The sequence below is a fragment of the Oryzias latipes genome, chromosome 2, assembly GCF_053564925.1.
Source record: "Oryzias latipes strain Hd-rR chromosome 2, Olatipes_Hd-rR_3.1".
NCBI lineage: Eukaryota > Metazoa > Chordata > Actinopteri > Beloniformes > Adrianichthyidae > Oryzias > Oryzias latipes.
Genome location: NC_136238.1, coordinates 46,714,622 through 46,735,468, shown reverse-complemented (window position 1 = coordinate 46,735,468; position 20,847 = coordinate 46,714,622). Strand labels below are relative to the sequence as shown.

Sequence of the window (20,847 nt, the reverse complement as noted above, 5' to 3'; positions counted from 1 at the left end):
AGTTATATAAAACACTTAAAACATCAAGCAAGCATTAATTAAACACTGAAAAACTTTCAAGAAAAATAAAATCTTCCCTTAAAGTTTACCCTTACATTAAAAAACTCCTTAACTTTCCCCATAAAATTTAAATGTAAGTTTTCCTTAAATCTACCCTTAAACTTATCTTTAAATTTCTCCTTACACAAAATCCTGTGGATAAAAGAGCCTTGAGGTTAAAGGAAGAGAAAGGGTTAAGGCACAATCATTTACATGAGATGGTCGTCAACAACAACAGGTAGAGAAGGATCTGCAAGAGGTAGCATGGCATACTGTCCGTGCTCCTGGTCTCTTGCTCCCACCGCCCTCTCTATGAGGCGTGTGTCATAAGGGTCTTCGAACACTCACGTCCTTCTGGTTGTCCCACAAGCACAAAAATATGTCCTGGGACCTGTGAATCCACCACCACCAAATATCTCTCAGTCTCGAAGGGTCCATCTAGAGCATTTAGAGTGATCTTCATGGTGCCACACTCTCCAAGGTCAGGGTCCCTGGGTCTGGATCACTCAGTGGAACCATCAGGTGCTGGCCAGCTTGGATCTGGCCTCCTATGAACTTCTCAATAAGCCTGGTAATTAGAGATCTGAAACAGAGGATATAACAGAACAGGTGCAAAAGAGCTTGGGGTGTCCACGCATAGGTACCTTCTCCCCAAGATGAGTCTGCTGTGGATCTAAATATTGATTAGGTTTAGGGTCAGGAACTTTAAAAAATAAAAAACATAACAAAAAACAAAACACAATGAGACAAGAATCAAGTTACGCGTGCGCAAATGAGGACCAAATATGATGGAAAATGTCCACCACGTTTGTCCTCTCTAAGGTCTGCTTCCCCTTGTGCTATTTCTATGAAGAACACAAGTGGGAGGACACAAACTCAAGACAAAGAGAAAAATTCATTAGGGTTAAACAGTATTCCTCAACAACTCAGAACAGTGTCATAAAATCCCTGTGGTAAAAGCGTCATCCTTGCTGTGGATGAGAAAACCAGATGAACAGACACATAAAGCTCTAAAAGTAAAAAGTTACCATTTAAACATCCTTTCTAAAAAAAAAAATACATTCAAACGATAATTTAAACGATGATAATAATAAAACAATTTCCTTGAGAACCCCTATTGTCCATCTCCCTCTCTTGGACTGAGGGACCTCCCAGGCCACTAGTGGAGGGAAACAATGCAGATTGAAACAAAGATAAGGCACAAATACATAAACTAGATAAATGGAAAGTAAAAGTATAAAAACCACAAACAGTTTTGTGCAGCAGTAAGGTGAACAGGCGTCCTGTCTACGTTCCTGTGAAAGGCAAGGTAACGTGAAGAAATGAAACTACTTACTATCGTTGCCTTACAGCCGTGAGTGCAGTCGCACCCTCATCGTTTGGTTTTGATTTGAAATGGTTTATTTCAAGCAATCAATTAGAAATAATACACAAAAGCAATATAATCTTCAGTTGTACATTCATACAGTAACTAATCAAACTTAGGATAATTAGACATACTAATAAATATTGCTTGAAAGGGAGTGGAAGGAAGCGAACTTATATAATCCCACCCCATTATACTATAACCATTTTATTACATGATTTATCAATATCCGGTTCCTAGCTTTTATCAGACAGAATTAAGAATTGTAAGATATCGATAAAGCACATGACAAAGAGGAATTTCTTAATTATTATGTAAAAATAACTATTTTAGAAATCAACATGACAAATGCAGATCAGTTATCTAAAATATATGCAGATTATGTTACTTATAAAAGTCATTCATACGATTAAAAACTAATACTATATCAGTAAAATAGACACAACACTGTTTCAGGAATTTTCATAGCAAATTTTCATCAACTATCAAAAGTTAAAAACATGTGCAATATTATGCTACATTAGGAAAAGATCTTTGAATCCATTTTTGGAGCAAGTGAAGTAATATGATTAAACATCGATCAATTTAACCATTTTCAATAAGTGATGAACCATTTGTTTTACTTTTTTATTTTTTCGTGAATCATAGACCTCAAGGGGGCAATACGTTCCACAAAACAAAGAAGAAAATGTCTACTATAACCACAAAGACCAAGAAAAACAAAAATGTCAAAACTATCTCTGGATGTTTATGCTGCAAATTAGACATTCTATGTTCCATAGACATTAAAGATTCTGTGCTGGAAACAGTTCTGCCTAGAAAATGTGACTTCCCTTCTACAACATTGCAAATTCCTGTTAGACATTTCAAAACCCAAATCTCACACTTCAACAAAAGATCTTTCATTACTTGCAGGCAGATTTCAGCAGTTGGTGCTACTAGCAGGAAGTCATCAACTCACATCAACAAAACACAATCCTCTCATAGTATAATATCCTGTCAGAGAGACTTTAACTAGTAATGGAAAACGCCAGGAAAATTCGTAAGTCCTCTGTACTGAAATGCGAATAAATGTCTGCTATTTTCATTTAATGGAATGCAAAAGAAAGTGTTTACTAAAAAAATTGCAGTGAACAACGCACATTGTGGGCAAAAGTTGACAGCATGCAATATGGGTCAGCAACGGGTAGGACTAGAGTAATAGTGATGTCATTAACAGCCCTTAAATCATATGCCATGCGCTAAGTTTTACCATCTGCTTTTAAAACCAGTCTAAAAAGAATACACCACGAAGAATGCCAATGTTCAATGACACTAGAGTTCCACAAACCAGTCTAAGTTTCCTCTGTCCTTTCATCTTCATCCTTCACCAGCAGTACTGAGATCTAAAAATTTGTGCTCCTGCAGTTACCTGAATCACCACCGGGGGAACGGTGTAGCCTGAACCAACATCAAATGAACCTGTGGAGCATAAAGAGTTGGGGAGCGTTTTCACATCGCATCTACTTCTTCATGAGCTGTCTTCTCTCTGCTGTGATGTCTGGCAATGCAGGCTCTAGAACTGTGGATTTTGTCGTTGGAGGCAAAGTTAACCTGTACATTTTTATTGAGGGAGGAAAGTGAACACCTGAAAAACACAATTTTGACAGTTTGTGTTGTTCCCGCCCCCTTTAAGTCATGGGTCCGAGTTACAGAGCCTCATGACCAGGGGGTGCTACTCCTGTGTGAGATACCGCTGTGTCTAACATACAGTACCATTGCATTTGTGAGTGTATGAATGCACAATAAGCCGCTAACCCTCAGGATCAATATATGTCAGTGTAGTTCAAATGCCCCGTGTGGCCTTCTTCCTGATAAAAAATACTTCCTGGTACAGTTGATCATAGAGTGTACAGGTCAGGCCATCCGGAGGCGGAAATAGGGCTATGACAGGTTTCATGGCGTCCAAACCTGAAATTCACGAAACACACCTGGCTTTTCAGGGGCCCCTGGATCCAACAATGTCCAGTAAATGTCCGAAGTGAGGGTTGGCTGTGGTTGAAGCTGCAACAACCATTGTCCCTCATACTGTGTGGCACGGCATCGGATCAGAATATGTCCATTCTGGAAGGTGATCTGTCTCCCATCTGGAGAAACATAACATGCTGGCTCCTCTGAGTTTGAAAGAGACCATGGCTCCCGCATCACCAAGTGGTACTGTCCGGTTTTGCCACCCCTGTGATTCTCGTCACGGTGGAGGAGGGGGCTTGGAGTGGTTGTGGGTACTGTCACGCCCTCTGCAACTGGTTGGTGCATGATGGTGTTGGATACCTTGTAGTGGCACAGATGAAGCATCCATCTCCAGCTGCTGCTGGGGGGGTCCCCTGGGTGGCCCATGTCTCCCAGGATGTACGCCCAGTCACCTGTCACAGGCACGTGATGTCATTGCTGCTGTCTCTGAGGGCATCAAACTCAAAATTCATGTTATTTTCTTTCTTTTTTTTTTTAAACACCTCTTTCTTCCTGAGTTGATTAATTTAAAAAAGTGTGTTTTCAGTTATCCAAATTCTCCCTCTGTTCTGCTTTGTAGCAGAACAGAGGGAGTATGCAGTTATGCCTTCATATGATGAAAGGAGTTGTGTGACCTCGGCTCTTTTCTGTCTGACTGAGGTGCTGCGGGGGAAGCGTGAGCGTGTGTTGCTTCGTCGCTTACCCCTGAGGCAGAAGAGTATTTTGCATGAAGATTTATGAGGGTTCAGGAGGGATTTGCTCTTTTGTCCCATCTGGACTGCCTTTCCCGCAAACTTTAAAGCTATGTGCTGCTTGAAAAAATATTTAGAAAATGTATTTAGTGTCCTGTTCAGTCTCCACCGTCCCCAACGCCGTGGCTGTGTCAGTTGATCAGTGATAAAAGTCTAGCAAAGAAAAAATCCCTAAACCTGTTTTGACCAATATTACTGGTGCAGAGAAGATTTTTGAAAAATACACTTTCTTAGACATATTTCTGGCAGCTATTTCTTCAGTTCTTTATCAAGAAACTAAGATCAAGTGAAGCATCATGGTTTGGCTTGTCATTAAGGACTTGCTGGTCCTAAAAAGAATCTAAATAATTTCTAAAAGTAACAATCCTACAATCCAAACTTTTCCTTAAAGCTGCACAACATACAAAATATAAAATATTTATCTAGCTAAAATATAGTAACATCTTTAAATTTCAAACTTAAATGCAAACCAGATCCTGTACCATCCTCCATTCTACAGATGTAAACTGTTTTCAGAAGGGAAAAAGGGGGGGCGTTACACAATTCACACTCTAAACCATAACAGGTTTGTTAAAACACAGACAATCAAGACGCAGACAATAACTTTTAACCGTTTTCTCAAAACCACACCACAACAAATTAAGTACGTTACACATAAACAAAATAAACCATTTCACTGAAATGAATCTTTATAACTAAAATTAACATTCATGTTTCCCCTTCCCTTTTTTTTTTTTCATCAATCTCGCTCAGTCAAAGTCACACCCTCCTCAGTCTGCAGCCTGTATCAAAACTCTGCTCAGGCATGCCAGCCAAAACTCTCTTGGTGTGACTCCTTCATCGTCTTTTAAGAAGAGATTTTTCAAAGGAAAACAACATAAATTCTTCCCCTATTTAGAGTTTATCAGAAATGACAGTTTATCAAATGACCAGTATTCATCATACCAACCTACCATTCTCTGTCTCTTGTCTTCTCCTTTCATCTTCCTCTTACCAACAAACCACTTTCTAGTTCTGTCTTCCTCATGTCACTTGTTTTCACAAGCAGGTCTGTTTTTATTTTTTTTTTAATTTTTTTTTTTTAACCACTGTTCAACCAGAACCTGGACCTCCTGTGACCTTAGCGTACATTTCTGTGTCCACAGATCCTCTATATCACTTTCCATCCATTTAATTCTTCCTTTTCTTCACTGCTTTAAATTTTCCCATTCTCATTAATTTTCAAACACTCTTGCTCATGATTCAAACAAACAGATCCGCCAGTCATTCACTTCTCATTCACAGCAGTGCACTTCTCAACAATCCTATTAATCTGGTAAATATCAAAACAAACCTACAAACCAAATCAAACATTGTAAACATTCCGTTTTAAGGGAGTCTAAGTCTAAACCACCAAATACTTACAATTAATGTCATTAATATTTCTTTGACCATAACTGAAAATTATGGTAATTAGGAAATACAAAGAAATTAAAACATGTATTCAAAATAAGAAAACCGAAATAATTTCAAAATCATTTTACACAAAATGTATTGGACCGATATTACCTTACTGTGTTTTAGAACAGTGATGAAAGTCAGGCAAGGAAAAAATCCCTGAACTTTTCTTTGAGCGATATGGCGGGCACAGAGCGAAATTTTGGAAAAATACGTGGTCTTAGATGCATTCTGGTGCATTCTGGCAACTAGTTATTCACTTCTTTATCAAGAAACTAAGACTAATTGGAGCATCATGATTTGTCATTCAAACCCCTAGTTTGACTCTCCATTAAGAACTTGCTGGTCCTAAAAAAGAATTTGGAAAATTGCTCAAAGTAACACAATCCTACAATCTACGCTTTTCCTTAAAGCTGCAAAACATAAAATTGCTAAAATATAGTAACATCAAAGCCCCAAATGGCAAAAAGAACACCAGTAACTATGATATTCTATGAAAATACCTCAGTTATTTATACATTATTTCTGCTTTAGAAATGACTGATGTACAACATCCACTTGCACTGTTTTCTCAAACTATAATTACATCAAAATATGGGATCTGCTTTAAACTATAATTCTATAACATAATACATCAATTCTTTAACACCAATACTAAGTAATCTGGGAAATATCAAAACAAACATACAAACTAAACAAAACATTGTAAACATTATTTTTTAAGGGAGTGCGGGTCCAAACCATCAAATACTTATAATTAATGTCAACTATACTGAACTAAATCATGGTAATTAGGAAATACAAATAAATTAGATAAAGAAATGTATTCAAAATAAAAACTGAAACTCAAAACTAAAATTGAAATTATTTCAAAATGTGGTTTTGAGATTATTTTACACAAAAAAGTATTTGACCTACACTACCTTAAAAATCTTTTTTTTCCAGCCAAGACCACTTCAATTTGTTTTTTATCGTCTTCTCACAACTGAGGTCGTGACCACGCTCAATAATGACGATGCCTGCCATTATTTTAACACAAATTTGATCGCAAACTCTTCAGATGTGTTTGTGAAAATTTAGCGTGGGTCCGCTAGTTTTGGTCTCTAGGGAAGCGAGTCACGCTGACCACGTGGTGCAGACAGAGCCAATCAGACCCGTCGACGCATCCGAAAGCAACTAAAACGTCCCGTCATTGGTCAATTAGGCCGGGAAGACGAGAGATGGCCACGACCATAGAGGAAGCGATCTGCGGAGAAATATAGAAAATAAAGCTAAAATTAGCTGATTTCAGACCATTTTTTAATCCGGAAAGCGATTTGTCCGTAGAGATCAGGTCTTTATTTCCCGGAAAGTACGTTCGGTTTGCTCAAAAACCCGGATTTCCGGGAATTCCCGGAAGACTTTCATCACTGTAGAAAGATTTGCCCAACTTTAGGCAACCTCCCGAGAAAGTTATTTTCGGTCGAACAGAGACTGGGCTGCAGCCGCGCGTGTAGTCAAGCTGCTTTTGTGGCAAAGAGTTCCTCTGGAAGCGCTGCGCATAGGCGCCTCACTACAAACCTTTACTGTCGAACTAAGACCACTGAAATTTGTTTTTTATCGACGTCTTACAGCCGAGATCATGACCACACTCAATAAAGACGATGTCAGTCGTTATTTTAACACAAATTAGATCGCAAATTCTTCAGCTTTATTCTGAAAGTGTAGCGTGTTCCACCATTATGGGTCTATCCGTCACACCGGCCACGTGGTACGGATAGAGCCAATCAGAGCAGTCAACGCATTCGAGAGCAACTAAAACGTCCCGTCATTGGTCAATTCGACCGGGAAAACAAACAATATGGCTGCGCCCGTAGTGAAAATAATACATGGAGACATGTGTAAAATAAAGTTAAAATTCACCGAGTTCAAACAATTTTTCATCACATACTTTCCAAAATCTCATACATTCATTCCATTCACAAACAGTCAGGTCTGTATTGTCGTCATAGTCAGTCAAGTCGGGTGTTTTTTCTGTCGTTGTCTGGAATAAAATGCACCATTTTACTCATTTCAAAAAACTAAAAACCAAAAATCCACTGGTTAGTAGACTAGAAAACAAAACTTTAACAAAACTTTAAACCATCACAGGAAGAAGGGGAAATCAGGACTTAAACACATATAAGACAAGAAGACACAGATGGAAACACTCAGGACGGATCAACTACCCCTACTACCCAACTACCCCATGCTGTGGAATGTTAACCCCGCCCACATTGAGCCTGTCTTCTTCATTGGTTTTACGAGTTTCCAAGCGCAATATTGCCACCTACCGGTTTTTAAGGAGTTTTTCCTTACCGTGAAGGGGGGGGGGGTCTAAGGGCAGGAATAACAGTTTAGTTTAGTCTGTTTTGTTTAAGTTTAGTATTTTCCTAATGCATTCTTTGTATTCATGATCCCCTTATTGTTTTTCATTGCGCTAAATAAAAAAATATTTAATTGAATTAGAGAATTTATACAGTGATTGCTGTCTTCTTATGCCTTTTACAAGTTTCCATGTGCATGTATTAGGGAGTTAATAAATTCTGTCTGGCCTCACAGACTCAAAAAAACAACTCATTGGATGAACTCAATTTAATTGTGGGCAGGATTTCCATCCAATAAATATGAGTAACCCCATATCGAATTACATAAATGCCAAAAATTGAAAGGGCGTAAAGTCAACTAAGCAGGCGTATTTAGAAACTGAGTGAGTGAACCTTAAAACTGTGATGGCGCAATTCTAACCAAGCGACCCCGTATTTTACAACTGAACGGCTGAAATCCTAACTGAGCAGTGATTCTGCTCGGTCAATTCTCTTTTGCGCCCTCACCTGGATTTACGCTCAGTGTTAAGGGGGCGTTTTTGTCACTTGGGGGCGGTATTCAGGGGTGTGTTTGTCACTTAGGGGAAGGAACCTTTCTGGTTGATCTGATTGGCTGAAATTTGCATGCCAAGCAGCGGGGCAGGACTTTAATTTTGGGGCTTTAATAGAAAAGGAACGGCGGCTGTAACGTGGATTAAAAGCATTAAAACGGTTTAAAAAATGCAGTTAATTTCACATGAGAAAACTTCCAGCACAAAAAACCCGCTGCACTTTCTTACCTTAGTTTTGGGTCGTTGGTTAATGTTTTAATCCGCGTTACATCCGCGGTTTGACACAAAGAGCCGACATTTCTAACTGTGATAGTCAACCACACCACACACTGACCTGCCAGACAAACACACAATTAAAGCCATGTTATTTCTCATAATCCTCTCCTCTCCTTACAAAACAACAGCACTGGATTAAACGGGGCCGTTTCAGTTTAGTGTTTTTTCTGTGTTTAACATTAACACACATACCGGTGAAACGTACATGATGTTGTGTGTTTAAAAAAGGCAGCGAGCGCAAAACTGAGTTGGTTGTGATTTATTTTTTCAGTCATCAATCAGCATTTCTAATCCATCAAAGTCCTCATCTTCTGCATCTGGAACAGCTGGACTACATTTCTATCAGACACGCCGGCTTCCCTTTCCTCATCAGAGTCCGTCTCTGTGCTATGCGGCTCCAAAGAACAGTGAAAGTAGACGCGTCAGGCCAAGTTTAAGTCCTGCAGTCCCAAAGTGTGGCGTAACTCGCCGGTGCTGCCTCCCGGTAAGGGGGGGAGGAGGGACAGCTTTTCACGGTCATCTGCTGGAAGTAGCAGCGCTCAGCCTCGAGTCGATCTTCCAACACAGACCTTTCCTTTTCCGCGGAAACTCAGCTGCTGCTGCGTCTTCTTGTCTTGTCGGAGTTGGTTTTCCAGCGTCCTCTCTTCCGAACCATGGATTCATTATTTTAAATTCTCTGGCAGCTGAGGTTCGATAAGTTAGAAAGATCTTCACAGATTCAGACTTCCTGCTTCAATAACTTTTCTGATCAACGTTCAAATATGTCAGCAAGTATCTAAATCCTTTCGTATTAACACAGAGAGTGAACCACAAATGCATTTCTGAAGAAAAAAGATCGTTTTTTTGCCTTTTAATCAGAATTGTTCACTTTAAACTGTGAATGCAGACATGCAGCAGCCGGCTGTCAAGGGACCGTCAACAAAGTGCAACCTCTGTGAACTGTGAAACACCACTGTGTAAAAATCAATAATCTTACAAAAAAAACATAAAATTACTATAAAGCATATTCTTGTTACAATACATATTTTTTAGGAAATTCCATCTTGATTTTATCTTGTTGCATATACTTTTACAAATTGTAATAGATATGAATCATGACTAAAGTTATCAGTAACTTGACATGACCTTATTGTCATACTAAAATAAAGAATGTCAATAGTTCACTTTGTTTATTTATAGGAATTTTTCATATTTACAAATGGATCAGATTTGGTCATAAATCCTCAATAGCTCTGAAGGTGCCAGAATTTTCTTTTGCATAATCTTTATTTTAATAGGAAAATAAGGTCATGATTAGTCAGTACAGGAGGTTTTGTGTCAGTAACTACAGCATCTTCAAAGCCATTGAGCATTTTTGACCATATCTAATCAATATTTAAATATGAAAAATTCCTAACAATAAACAACGTGAATTATGACATAATCTGTATTGCAGTAGGACAATAAGGTCATGATTAGTCAGTACAGGAGGTTTGGTGACAGAAGCTTTAGTATCTTCAGAGCTACAGTGCATTTATGTTATGATTCATATCTCTATTACATTTTTAAAACTATAAGCAATAAAATGGAGGTTGACTTTCTAACAACATTTAGTATAATAAATAATAATGTAGCATGACTATGCTGACGAGTCTTCATTACCAGTTCATATAAATATAGACATTTATTCGCTTTTTGAAAGTTGACTGATTTTTACAGAATGGTGTTTCACAGAGGTGGCACTTTGTTGACGGTCCCTTGGCAGCCGGCTCGCTGCATGTGTGCATTTACACCTTGAGACGAACAATTCTGATTAAAAGGGAAAAAAAAAACTTTTTTCTTCAGAAATGCATTTGTGGTTCACTCTCTGTGTTAATACAAAATGATTGAGATACTTGCTGACACATTTGAAAGGTTATCAGAGGAGTTATTGAAGCAGGAAGTCCGAATTCAATTCAATTCAATTCAATTCAATTTTATTTGTATAGCCTAAAATCACAACAACAGTCGTCTCGATGGGCTTCGAAGTAAAACATGAAATCAAAAGGATCACGAATACAAAGAGTTCAATAGAAAAATACTAAAATGAACTGACAAACTGACTAAGCTATACTGGCATCCCTGCCCTTAGACCCCCCTTCGCGGTAAGGAAAAACTCCCAAAAAAACCGGATTCCGGAAAAAACGAAGAAACCTCAGGGGTGCCCAGACAAGCTTCATCCAGCCGTGGTTGTGGGGACAGTCAAAGGCGCGAGTCGAGCCGGAGGCAGGAGCCACAGCCAGGTGTAGGAGCAGGAGCAGAGACGAGGTACTCGGTCAGGTACAGAGCAGAGACGAGCCAGAGATGAGCCAGAGGCAGGATCCACAGTCAGGTGTAGGAGTGGAGCAGAGACGAGGTAAACGGTCAGGAACTGGAGCACGGATGAAACAACTGAAGTCTGGAAGCACTCCCACTCCCCAGGAGGGGAGAGGAAAAGAGGGACAATACATGAATCACTGCACCAAACAGAGGCATGGAGAACTAAATGATAAATTATGATCAAGAATAGAGGAGAGGAAGGGTAGAAGTAAAAAAGGAAAGAGGACAGAACCCCAGAGCACCATAGTTACCCCAGCTTCAACTTCTAGCAGCCTTTTAAAAGAAATAGTTATTATTAAGTTTAATTTAAACAAACTAACATTAAGTTAAATAATCTCTTAATACTAACTAGTCTGACAATAAGCCTGTCCAAAGAGGAATGTTTTCAGTCTAGCTTTGAATGTAGAAACTGAGTCGGCCTCTCTTACATGAGCTGGGAGTTTATTCCATAAGACAGGGGCTTGGTGGCTAAACGCTCTACCTCCAACCATACTTTGACTAATTCTAGGAACCACAAGCAGTCCTGCATTTAGTGAGCGAAGTGTTCTGATTGGTTGGTAAGGGACTATGAGGTCCTTAATATAGGACGGGGCCATTCCATGTAAGGCCTTATAGGTTAACAGGAGGATCTTGAACTTAATTCTAGAATCAACTGGGAGCCAATGGAGCGAAACTAACACAGGAGTGATGTGATCTCTTCTGCTAGTTCCTGCTAACAATCTAGCTGCTGCGTTCTGAACAAGCTGGAGACTTCTTAAGGAACTCTTAGGACACGCTGCTAACAAGGAGTTACAGTAATCCAGCCTCGACGTAACAAATGCATGGATGAGTTTTTCAGCATCACTCTTAGAAAGTAGATTTCTGATCTTAGCAATAATCTGTGAAGATCTAATTTAACCGAACTGCAGCTGCTCTATTCCCGTGTTCCTCCGCGTAGCTGATAGCTTGCAGTTTAAACTGTGCCTCATAATCGTGTCTCTATGCATTTCCAGGGTTTCCAAAACGAAGTTGTTCTGCATTATTCACATATCTGCTCCTTTGTACTATGGGGGGGGGGGGGGGTGTCCTCCATCACGTCCTCTCCTCTCTCCGTACCGTTCTCATGCTGTTCTCTCCTAGATCCTCTTTACTGAAGTCACACAATAACACATTAGGGCCGCTCTGTACATTCTGGAGAAAATGTAAGACTTTCACCTTATGGTTGTGAAAGTAGTGAATATAGAAAATATGATAAAAGGCAGAGAGCCGCACGCAGCTCAAGAGCCGCCTGTTAACACCCCCCCCCCCCCCCGCACTGAAAAATGAAGGTCCCGCCCCTCTGCCTTGCCGATAAGCCATGCAAATTTCAGCCAATCAGATCAACCAGAAAGGTTCCTGCCCCAAAAGTGACAAAAACGCCCCCTTAACACTGAGCGTAAATCCACATGAGCGCGCAAAAAGGAATTGACCGCGCAAGATCACTGATCTGTTAGGATTGCGCCTGCGCGGTTTTAAGGTTCACTCACTCAGTTCCTAAATACGCCCGCTTAGTTGTCTTTACACCCTTTCAGTTTATGGCAGATTTGTAATTCCATAACCCCACCTCAAAGAAAATTCTTCCATGTAACGAAATATAATTGAGTTAGTCGAACTCAATTTTATCAAGAAAGGCAAAGGAAAAAGATCATGCAACAGGAGTCTGAGGCCAAATTCGAACTCAGAACCTCTGTATTATAAACCCGCTAACAAAGCAGCTGAGCTAACACTCCAGTGACGAAATGAGGCCGCCGGTATAAATAAATAGATTCCTCATTTCTATGAATGACGCTCTTCGTGTATCGTTTTATTGGGAGAGTTGAAGCGATTTCATGCCACAGTTTCGTTTTTTACGTGGAAAAAACAACGAAAGTATTTACTTTTGAAAAGTCGAAGGATTTGAAGGACTAATAGTCATAGCAGGCATTACATTAGATGAAGGAGTTGAACATTTTAATAGTTCAATGGTTAAAATAGGTGAAAAATTGTAGCCGTGAGACGGCAAACAGAATAAAGAGAAACAGGAAAACAGCATTCAACAGCATGTCCCTTACTTTAACTCAATTATTCTGGATTACTGGAGTCATAAGGGAAACTATTAATACATTTTGTGTTAGGTCAATTAAATGTAGATACAATCTTTTAAAATAAATATTTTTAAATAAAACAAACAGAATTTTACTGTGTTACATGAAAAGGGACTTGAATCATTTTTTTGAAAAAAATTGCACCATTCAAATTTTCCTCCCCTCTGTTCTCTTTCTTCCTCATACAATTCACAATGACACAAAATGTGCTCCACTGATTCTTCCCCTTTCCTGCAATCACAACTGCTGTGACAAAGGTGAATCAAATGCACGGGCTCAGCGTGGGCGGGGTTAACATTCCACAGCAGACGGGCTCAATGTGGGCGGGGTTAACATTCCACAGCGTGTTCACATTCCTCTGCGTTCCAGCATTCCACTATGTTGACCCATTTTGCAGGCTGCAGCCAGGGCTTACTCGGACGGATGAGGTAAGGTAAAACTTAAAGCGACTGCAAGACAGGAAATACTACAAAATAAAGCAGGAAGGTTACCTCAATGCCAAAAAGTACAGAACACAAATAAGCAGAATACAATAGCAAGGGATTCTAAAATCGTGGTCACTCTCCTTATAAAAAAATAATTTATGGAGGATCGCTGCCTCCTTGTCCGAAATATCCTACCGCGCAAAAATTAGGTCCTATTTAAACTGTTTTTTGTTCACCTTCTGTGGTGACGCAGGCTTAACAGACACAAACCTTTTGTTCACCCCAGGCGAACTTACAAATCCTCATATACTGTATCTACACATCGTCATGCTGCAGAGTGACAGTTCATAATCCTCATATTCATTTCCTTATTCCATAAACCTTTTGTTCACAACCGGTGAACTTGTAAATCCTCACATATACTATTTGTGCACATCTCTCGTATACATTTCCTTATTCCATTTCTGACTCCAATACTTGGGTACGAATTTCCACACAATCAGATTTCTCCTTTTATTTAATTTATAAATTCGTTAAAAGGTTTTCTAAGTGAGGCCTCAGGAGAAATCGACCGTGTGGAAGACTGTCCCTGAATTTTCGCTGAAAGTCTCAGTAAAACTCTTAATATTCTTCACAACAATGAGGAAAACTCGTACTCTTATTCTTAAACTCGTATTCTTCACAATAATCCATAGAACTCGTAATATTCACCACAATCATCCGGTCCGTCCGGTTCGTACTCCCTCGAATCACGTCGGGGTCACCATGTTGAAGGAAAAGAACCTTGCTTCCGCTTTGGCAGGTTCTTTTAAACGTGTTCAGCTTCGAGGAGAGTAATGACCCAGAATTCGGCCGATTAAAGATTAAAGATTAAAGATTAACAGAGTTTATTCCCTGATACAATAGTGCTAAGTTGTTCCTGTCTCCGGCTCGACTCGCGCCTTTGACTGTCCCCACAACCACGACTGGATGAAGCTCGTCTGCTGGACTTTTATATATGTGGTTGTAGATTTAGATAAGTTAATTCTTCTCTAAGAGTTCTGGTAAATCGCCTGTCCGTCCTGGGGGAGGATCCCTCCTTCATGTGGACACCCCTGAGGTTTGCTCTATTCCCGTGCTCAGAAAGGCAGTTTTGCGCTTGATCGCCCCCAAGTTGCGTTTTACTGTAACTTCAGAAACTCCAGACACGTGTGCAAAAGCGCCATTCTCATTGGTCGTATAGTTTTTGATGCGTTGCGTCAAACCAAAAAAACGAACCTGAGGCGTATTTTAAAAAATTATGCTTTTACACGTGGTGTTTTTCGCATTGGTGTGCACACTCACATTGGTGCCCTTTGTTTAGTCACGAGGCGTTAAACGTCGCCGAATATTGCGCGTGAAATTCATCCCGGTGTGTACGGGCCTTAACGCTCATATCTACACCTTTGTACTATGGGGGGGGGGGGTCTTCTTTCACATCCTCTCCTCCCTCCATACCGTTTTCATGCTGTTCTCTCCGAGATCTTCTTTACCGAAGTCACACAACAACACATTAGGGCCGCTCTGTACATTTTGGAGAAAATGTGAGACTTTCACTATATGGTTGTGAAAGTACTGTACATAGAAAATACGATAAAAGGCACAGAGCGACATGCAGCTCAAGGGCTGCCTGTTAACCCCCCCTGCACTGAGAAATGGCAGTCCGGCCCCTCTGCCTCGCCGATAAGACATGCAAATTTCGGCCAATCAGATCAACCAGAAAGGTTCCTGCCCCACAAGTGACAAAAACGCCCCCTGAATACTGAGCGTAAATCCAGATGAGCGCGCTAAAAGGAATTGACCGCGAAAGATCACTGCTCAGTTAGGATTGCCCCTGCACGGTTTTAAGGTTCACTCACTCAGTTCCTAAATACACCCGCTTAGTTGTCTTTACGCCCTTTCACTTTATGGCAGATATGTAATCCCATAGTATTGGCTCTCAGACACTCACACGTTGCGTGTGTTGAAGTTGCGGCCCTCCTTCAGCTAGACCCTGCCTTCAGTGGCCCCCAGGTAAATTGAGTTTGAGGCTCCAGGTCTACATAGAGACTAAAAGGAGACATTTATGTTTTAGGATCACTGCTGTCATTTATATGATACATTTTCACTTAATTGGAGGGTTCTATATTTTAGGTTGGGGAATTATTCACATTGTTGCCCCAAATATGTATTTAAATGTATATTTTTCATAATAATAATTCACTTCATTTCAGACTCGTATGTGGTCCATAAAAGAAGACAAACCATCCAGGTTTTCATCTTCTGAACTCAGTGAATTCATAAATGATCATCACTAAATACTCATATCAATTGGATTTTCATTTTGTGAAATCGATGACGTCATATTTACTGTTTAAATAAAAAGTAGTGATCATGATGTTAGAATTACTTCTAGAATCCAGGACACTAGATATTCCTTGTAGATTGCTGTAGAAAGCAGATTGAATTCTATTTAGCATATTATAGGAGTTTATGTTCATAATGACAGACTCAGTTTTATTGTTTTATGGACTTTATTTGATTGACAGCAGGTCAGTTTGTGCTGTTTGTGTAGTGATGAGAGGATCTTTAGTTGTTTGCAGACTGACTTGCAATATGAATCAGCAACAGAATTAATGTGGAACATCTGCCAAGTGGAGTCACATCTCTGTCTCCTCCTCCCTGTGTCCTGACCGACCCCCCCATCCTGTTTCCAGTTAAACTCCTCCCCCGAATCAGTGACACAGTCCTCCATCCTCACAGTCCAGACGGGAATTCGGACACAGCCTGTGTCTCTTTATTAATTTTGTGAAATCTGACATTTTTTAAATCAAAGCTTTAAATCTATTGGATTGTAAATATTTAGTCATGAACGATTCATGATGATCGCTAACAGGGCAGGTCCCACCTGATTGAATGGACCAAGTTCCTAGACCTCCAGCTGCATCACTGCTCCTGAACACACTTTTCTGTCTCATTGCAGGTTGATCTACTGCAGTTTGTCAAAGGTCAGCTGTGAAGTTCTGGTCTCAGCTCTGAAGAAAAACCCGTCTAATCTGACAGAACTGGACCTGAGCTGGAACTACCTGCAAGATTCAGGAGTTCTTCATCTGTGTGGTTTTCTGGAGAGTCCAGACTGCAGACTGCAGACTCTGAGGTCAGTAAAGAAGCTGAACTCCCTGAAGGATGAGAAGAACGGATCAGTTGAAGAACTTTCTGATGTTTCACTGGAAGATTTTCTGTCTGCAGCCATGTTTGAAACAAACTGATGATTGGTTCAGATTTTCTTCATCAATTGAATTGATTGTTCTGAGGATTGATAGAAACTGATCTGTTTCAATCAGGATCTTGTAGATCAGGATCTCCAACCTTTTTTAGAACAAGGATCCATTTCATGTCAGAAAAATTTTCACAGATCAGCCTGTAGAAAGTTCAAGTTGGCGTCCAAATTAGTTTCAGCTTCCAGTTTTCAGAAAACCATTCAAAGGATTCTACATCAAATCTATTTGAAGAAAACAGTTAGAAAAGATCTTTAACTATTGAATCTAGAACAGACACTTCCTTTGAATGTCACTAGAACAACAAAAACACACAAAGTGTTCTTTGGTCAGTGCATCATTCAGTCACTGAAACCAGAAATGAATGCAGTTTCATTTACCACTAGAAATGAAACTGTTGTCTTCAGCATGGTGAGGGCTAGCTTCACAATAACTTGCAGCATCATCAGCTAGTTTGGATTGACGCGGTAAGAGTTCATGTTGGATTACTGCAGTGCTTCTCAATTATTTTTTGCCAGGCCCCCCCTAAGAAAAAGAAAATGCTTCGCCCCCCCCCCCCCCTACCCCCCCATTACCCCCCCACACATACAAACCCGCGCGGTGACAATATAGAGGTTAGTATCTATAAAAATTGTGTAAGTATAGCTAAAATTGTATCTTTTAACATTAACAAAAGAAAAAAGCAATATAAATCCACTCTAGATAAATATTAACTTTAAAGTGCCTGAAATAAAAAAAAATCTGTCAGTCCTTATTTAAACTAGAAACATTTTTTTTTTTTTTTACTTGTCCTGTCCAACAGCTGGGCAAACAGATGAGAGCTGAGGGCCTCTTGTGTTGGACATATTTTACTTTAACAACAGGGGTTATGAATGTTCAGTCAAGCCAGAGGTATGTCTGAATAAACCCCTTTTGTAGTTGAGGCCAAACTTTATTAAATTCCATCATGTTTGAAAATCTTTGGTGTTGGACCGGACGGAAAAGGAAAGGAGGGAAGAAGAGAGAGGGATGTTAGAGAGGAGGGGGGATAGGAGGGTGATAATAGGAGGAGGGGGGTAGAACCATAAAGCAGCCTAAAGCAACAACTTTACTGGATGTTTATCATTACGGTAAGGTTCAAGTGTAATACAAATTTCAAAGGGCGGGGCCTGATGTTATAAACACACCTGTTAACTGCAAAGATGTCCACATGTCAACATGTACACAAAACAGATAACGTTCACAAATGCATACTTATGCCTTTAAACCAACTAGTGTGAAATATTTCATTCATTCAATTATGCAAACTATTAGTGTAAAGGTGAGCTAACACTTGTGCTCAGGTGAGTCTTTATGTTCTTCTAAATGGATGATGGAATGTGAAAAGAAGGAGGGAGAGTGACCAGCCATCCCCAAACCAAGACCCCCGCCGCCGCAGCAGCAGCGGCAGCCAGAACTCCCAACGCCACCCAGCAGCAGGCAGAGAACAACCACCCTCCGGGCGATCACATCTGCCACCCAGGCCAGGGCCAGCAGGACCACCACGAGGCCCCCAGAGCCAGACGGCAGGGAGGCATGGGGGGAAGAGAGCGCCGCCCCAGCCCAACCAGGGGAGCAGCCCCCCCGCCGCGCCGGGAGGGCCCAACGCAGGGCCCCACCCGAGAAGAGTGCCCACAGCCCCAGACGAGCACCTCATCACCACCCAGGAATTCTGGGCATCCCCCGCCCCAACCCCAGGTACGAGCCAGGACCCCCCAAGGGAGACCCACTCTGCGCTCTAGGCAGCCACCTACCCGGCCTACGGTTGGTCCAGGAAGGAGCAAGGCAGGGGACAGCCGGCCCCGCCCAGGAGGGGGGCACCCTGGAGAAAAGGGGGGCCCGCAAGGGGTGTTGTTAACATGGCCCGACCGGGCTCGGCCACAGATGGGATGTGGGCGGGGCCCAGCGCCCAGGGGCAAAAACCCGAACCCACCCCACAGGGAAACGGACACCCCCGGCTCAGGTGTAATGTGAACCCCCTCCCTGCGCGGAGAGAGCCCCGCCGGGCCCAGGAAACCGGCACCCAGGGGATACGGCCGCCGCTGCCAAGGGCCCAGTAACCCCCACCAGGGATGGGGTAGGGAACAGATGGACCTAGGACCCACCTTCCTTGCATAATGTGTGTGCGTGTGAAACATTTTGACCAACTGAACCATTTGAGGCAGAAAAAAATAATTAAATCAATAAATAATATTAAATGTAAATTGATCTGAAACATTAACACAGCAGCACCAATATATTTAATGTTTTTAGTCTGAAGAAATAGATAAAAAACATAGTGCTAATGTTTTCTTCTAAATGATGGATTGTTTTCCTGCATTACCTGCTGTCTTTCTGTCTGTCTGACACCAACTAAAGAGGCAGACAAAGAAAACATTGATGGAAAATAAAGACACGTTATCAAATGTCTACAATAGTTCATAAAGAATGACTTTGTTAGAATGAGCTGAGGAATCTAAAGGCTAGTGATCCTAGGGTTGGGCAACTGGCAGCCTAGCAGTGGTCCGCGTGCCCCGATTCACCTGGCAGACAGAGCCCACACCGACCCTCCCCTATCGTTCTCTCTTGCGCAGCTGCGTGTGACACAGACGGGAGCAGCTACAGGGACGGGGATTCAAAGGTTTCAGGCTGTTACAAATTCTGATAGAACAGATAACAGGAACCCAATAGTGGACCAGATTGAGCCGGACACTGTCACTGCGCACCGGACAATTGCCCGTATTACCTGTGCATAAAACCGCCACCAACGCGTGCCTCCCCGGGCATCGCTTCGGGGCGCGCCCCACTATTTGAGAAGCACTGGATTACTGTGTCAAATGTTCTCCAGTTCATTTGATCTGTCATAGAGAAATGTGGTTTTGATTTTCACCACTAAGGGGCGCTACTCGTAAAGCAGAAAAGCAGATGACGTCATCACATTGAGTACATCTAGAAACAGGATTTTCCCTTTTCCCCTCCAGTTTGGTGTTCCGAGTTGACTTCTAAATGGACTATTCAGTGAAGTCAATATTTCAGATGATCATCACCTCCGTCACATTTTCCTCTTAGTTCCAGGGAAGTTGCACAGCTCAACAGTTCAGCAAGGCAGCTGTAGCATTGCATCATGGGATCTGTAGTTCCTAGTGTTACCAGCGCTCATTTTGCCGAGCCGTTAATAACAATAATATAAAACGATCTGACAGACCAGATCAGGCTGGACGATACGACCAAAACATAAACCAGAAAGAACAACAACAGCCTTACAACAAGGGGTTGGATTCTATTCATGATGTCATTCACAGTGACAAAGCAGTGCTCACATGGGGAGTTCTGGGATGAGAAAAAGGAACTTTGGGAGCAGCAGAACCAACTAGGGATGGGCACCGAGCTCTGGTTTTGAACGAGGCCCGGGGCCGCATTCTTCAAGACCGCAGTATCGTTAAGATCTGACCTCAACGGTTCTGCCATCGGTACTGGAGAAGTCGCATTTGTTTTGTGTCCCACAAGATATAAACATTATCTGTTATATTTAACACTACAACTCAATCAATTTTCTGTTAATTTATGATGATATTAATTTCGCCATTCTGGCTGAAGAGGAGAGGTCTGTCTGGCTACTTGTGTGCACAGGTAGCGGGGCTGTTATTCAGACAGAACGCAGCGCACACGTAAAATTAAAAAATCTGGGCCAGAGCATCCCGACTATGATATCAACCTGATGCTATGATTGCACGGGAAAAAACGACTCGCTGCTGCATAGGGTATGAACAAGTAGAGAGGAAAATCAGGTGTAGATAGGCGGGGGAGGGGCTTTGGCTTCAAACTCTGTCAGATGGAAACACGGGCATCAGATTTAGACGCAGCTTTCACTGGGGGAGTTGAAGAAGAGACTTTCTCTGGGAAGAACTCAAACATTTATTTGATTTGTTTTATATTTACATCATGACAGCAATATG

The 20,847-nt window shown here is 41.3% G+C and overlaps 1 protein-coding gene across 1 annotated transcript in view; it reads left to right on the top strand.

Moving 5' to 3' along the window:
* Nucleotides 1-20,847, top strand: part of LOC144988973 (NACHT, LRR and PYD domains-containing protein 3-like) — a 66,273-nt gene that overhangs the window by 28,509 nt on the left and 16,917 nt on the right. Inside the window, exon 10 of the mRNA XM_078940484.1 lies at nt 16,600-16,773. Within this exon, the coding sequence (XP_078796610.1) occupies nt 16,600-16,773 (174 nt within the window). The remainder of the gene's footprint in view (nt 1-16,599; nt 16,774-20,847) is intronic.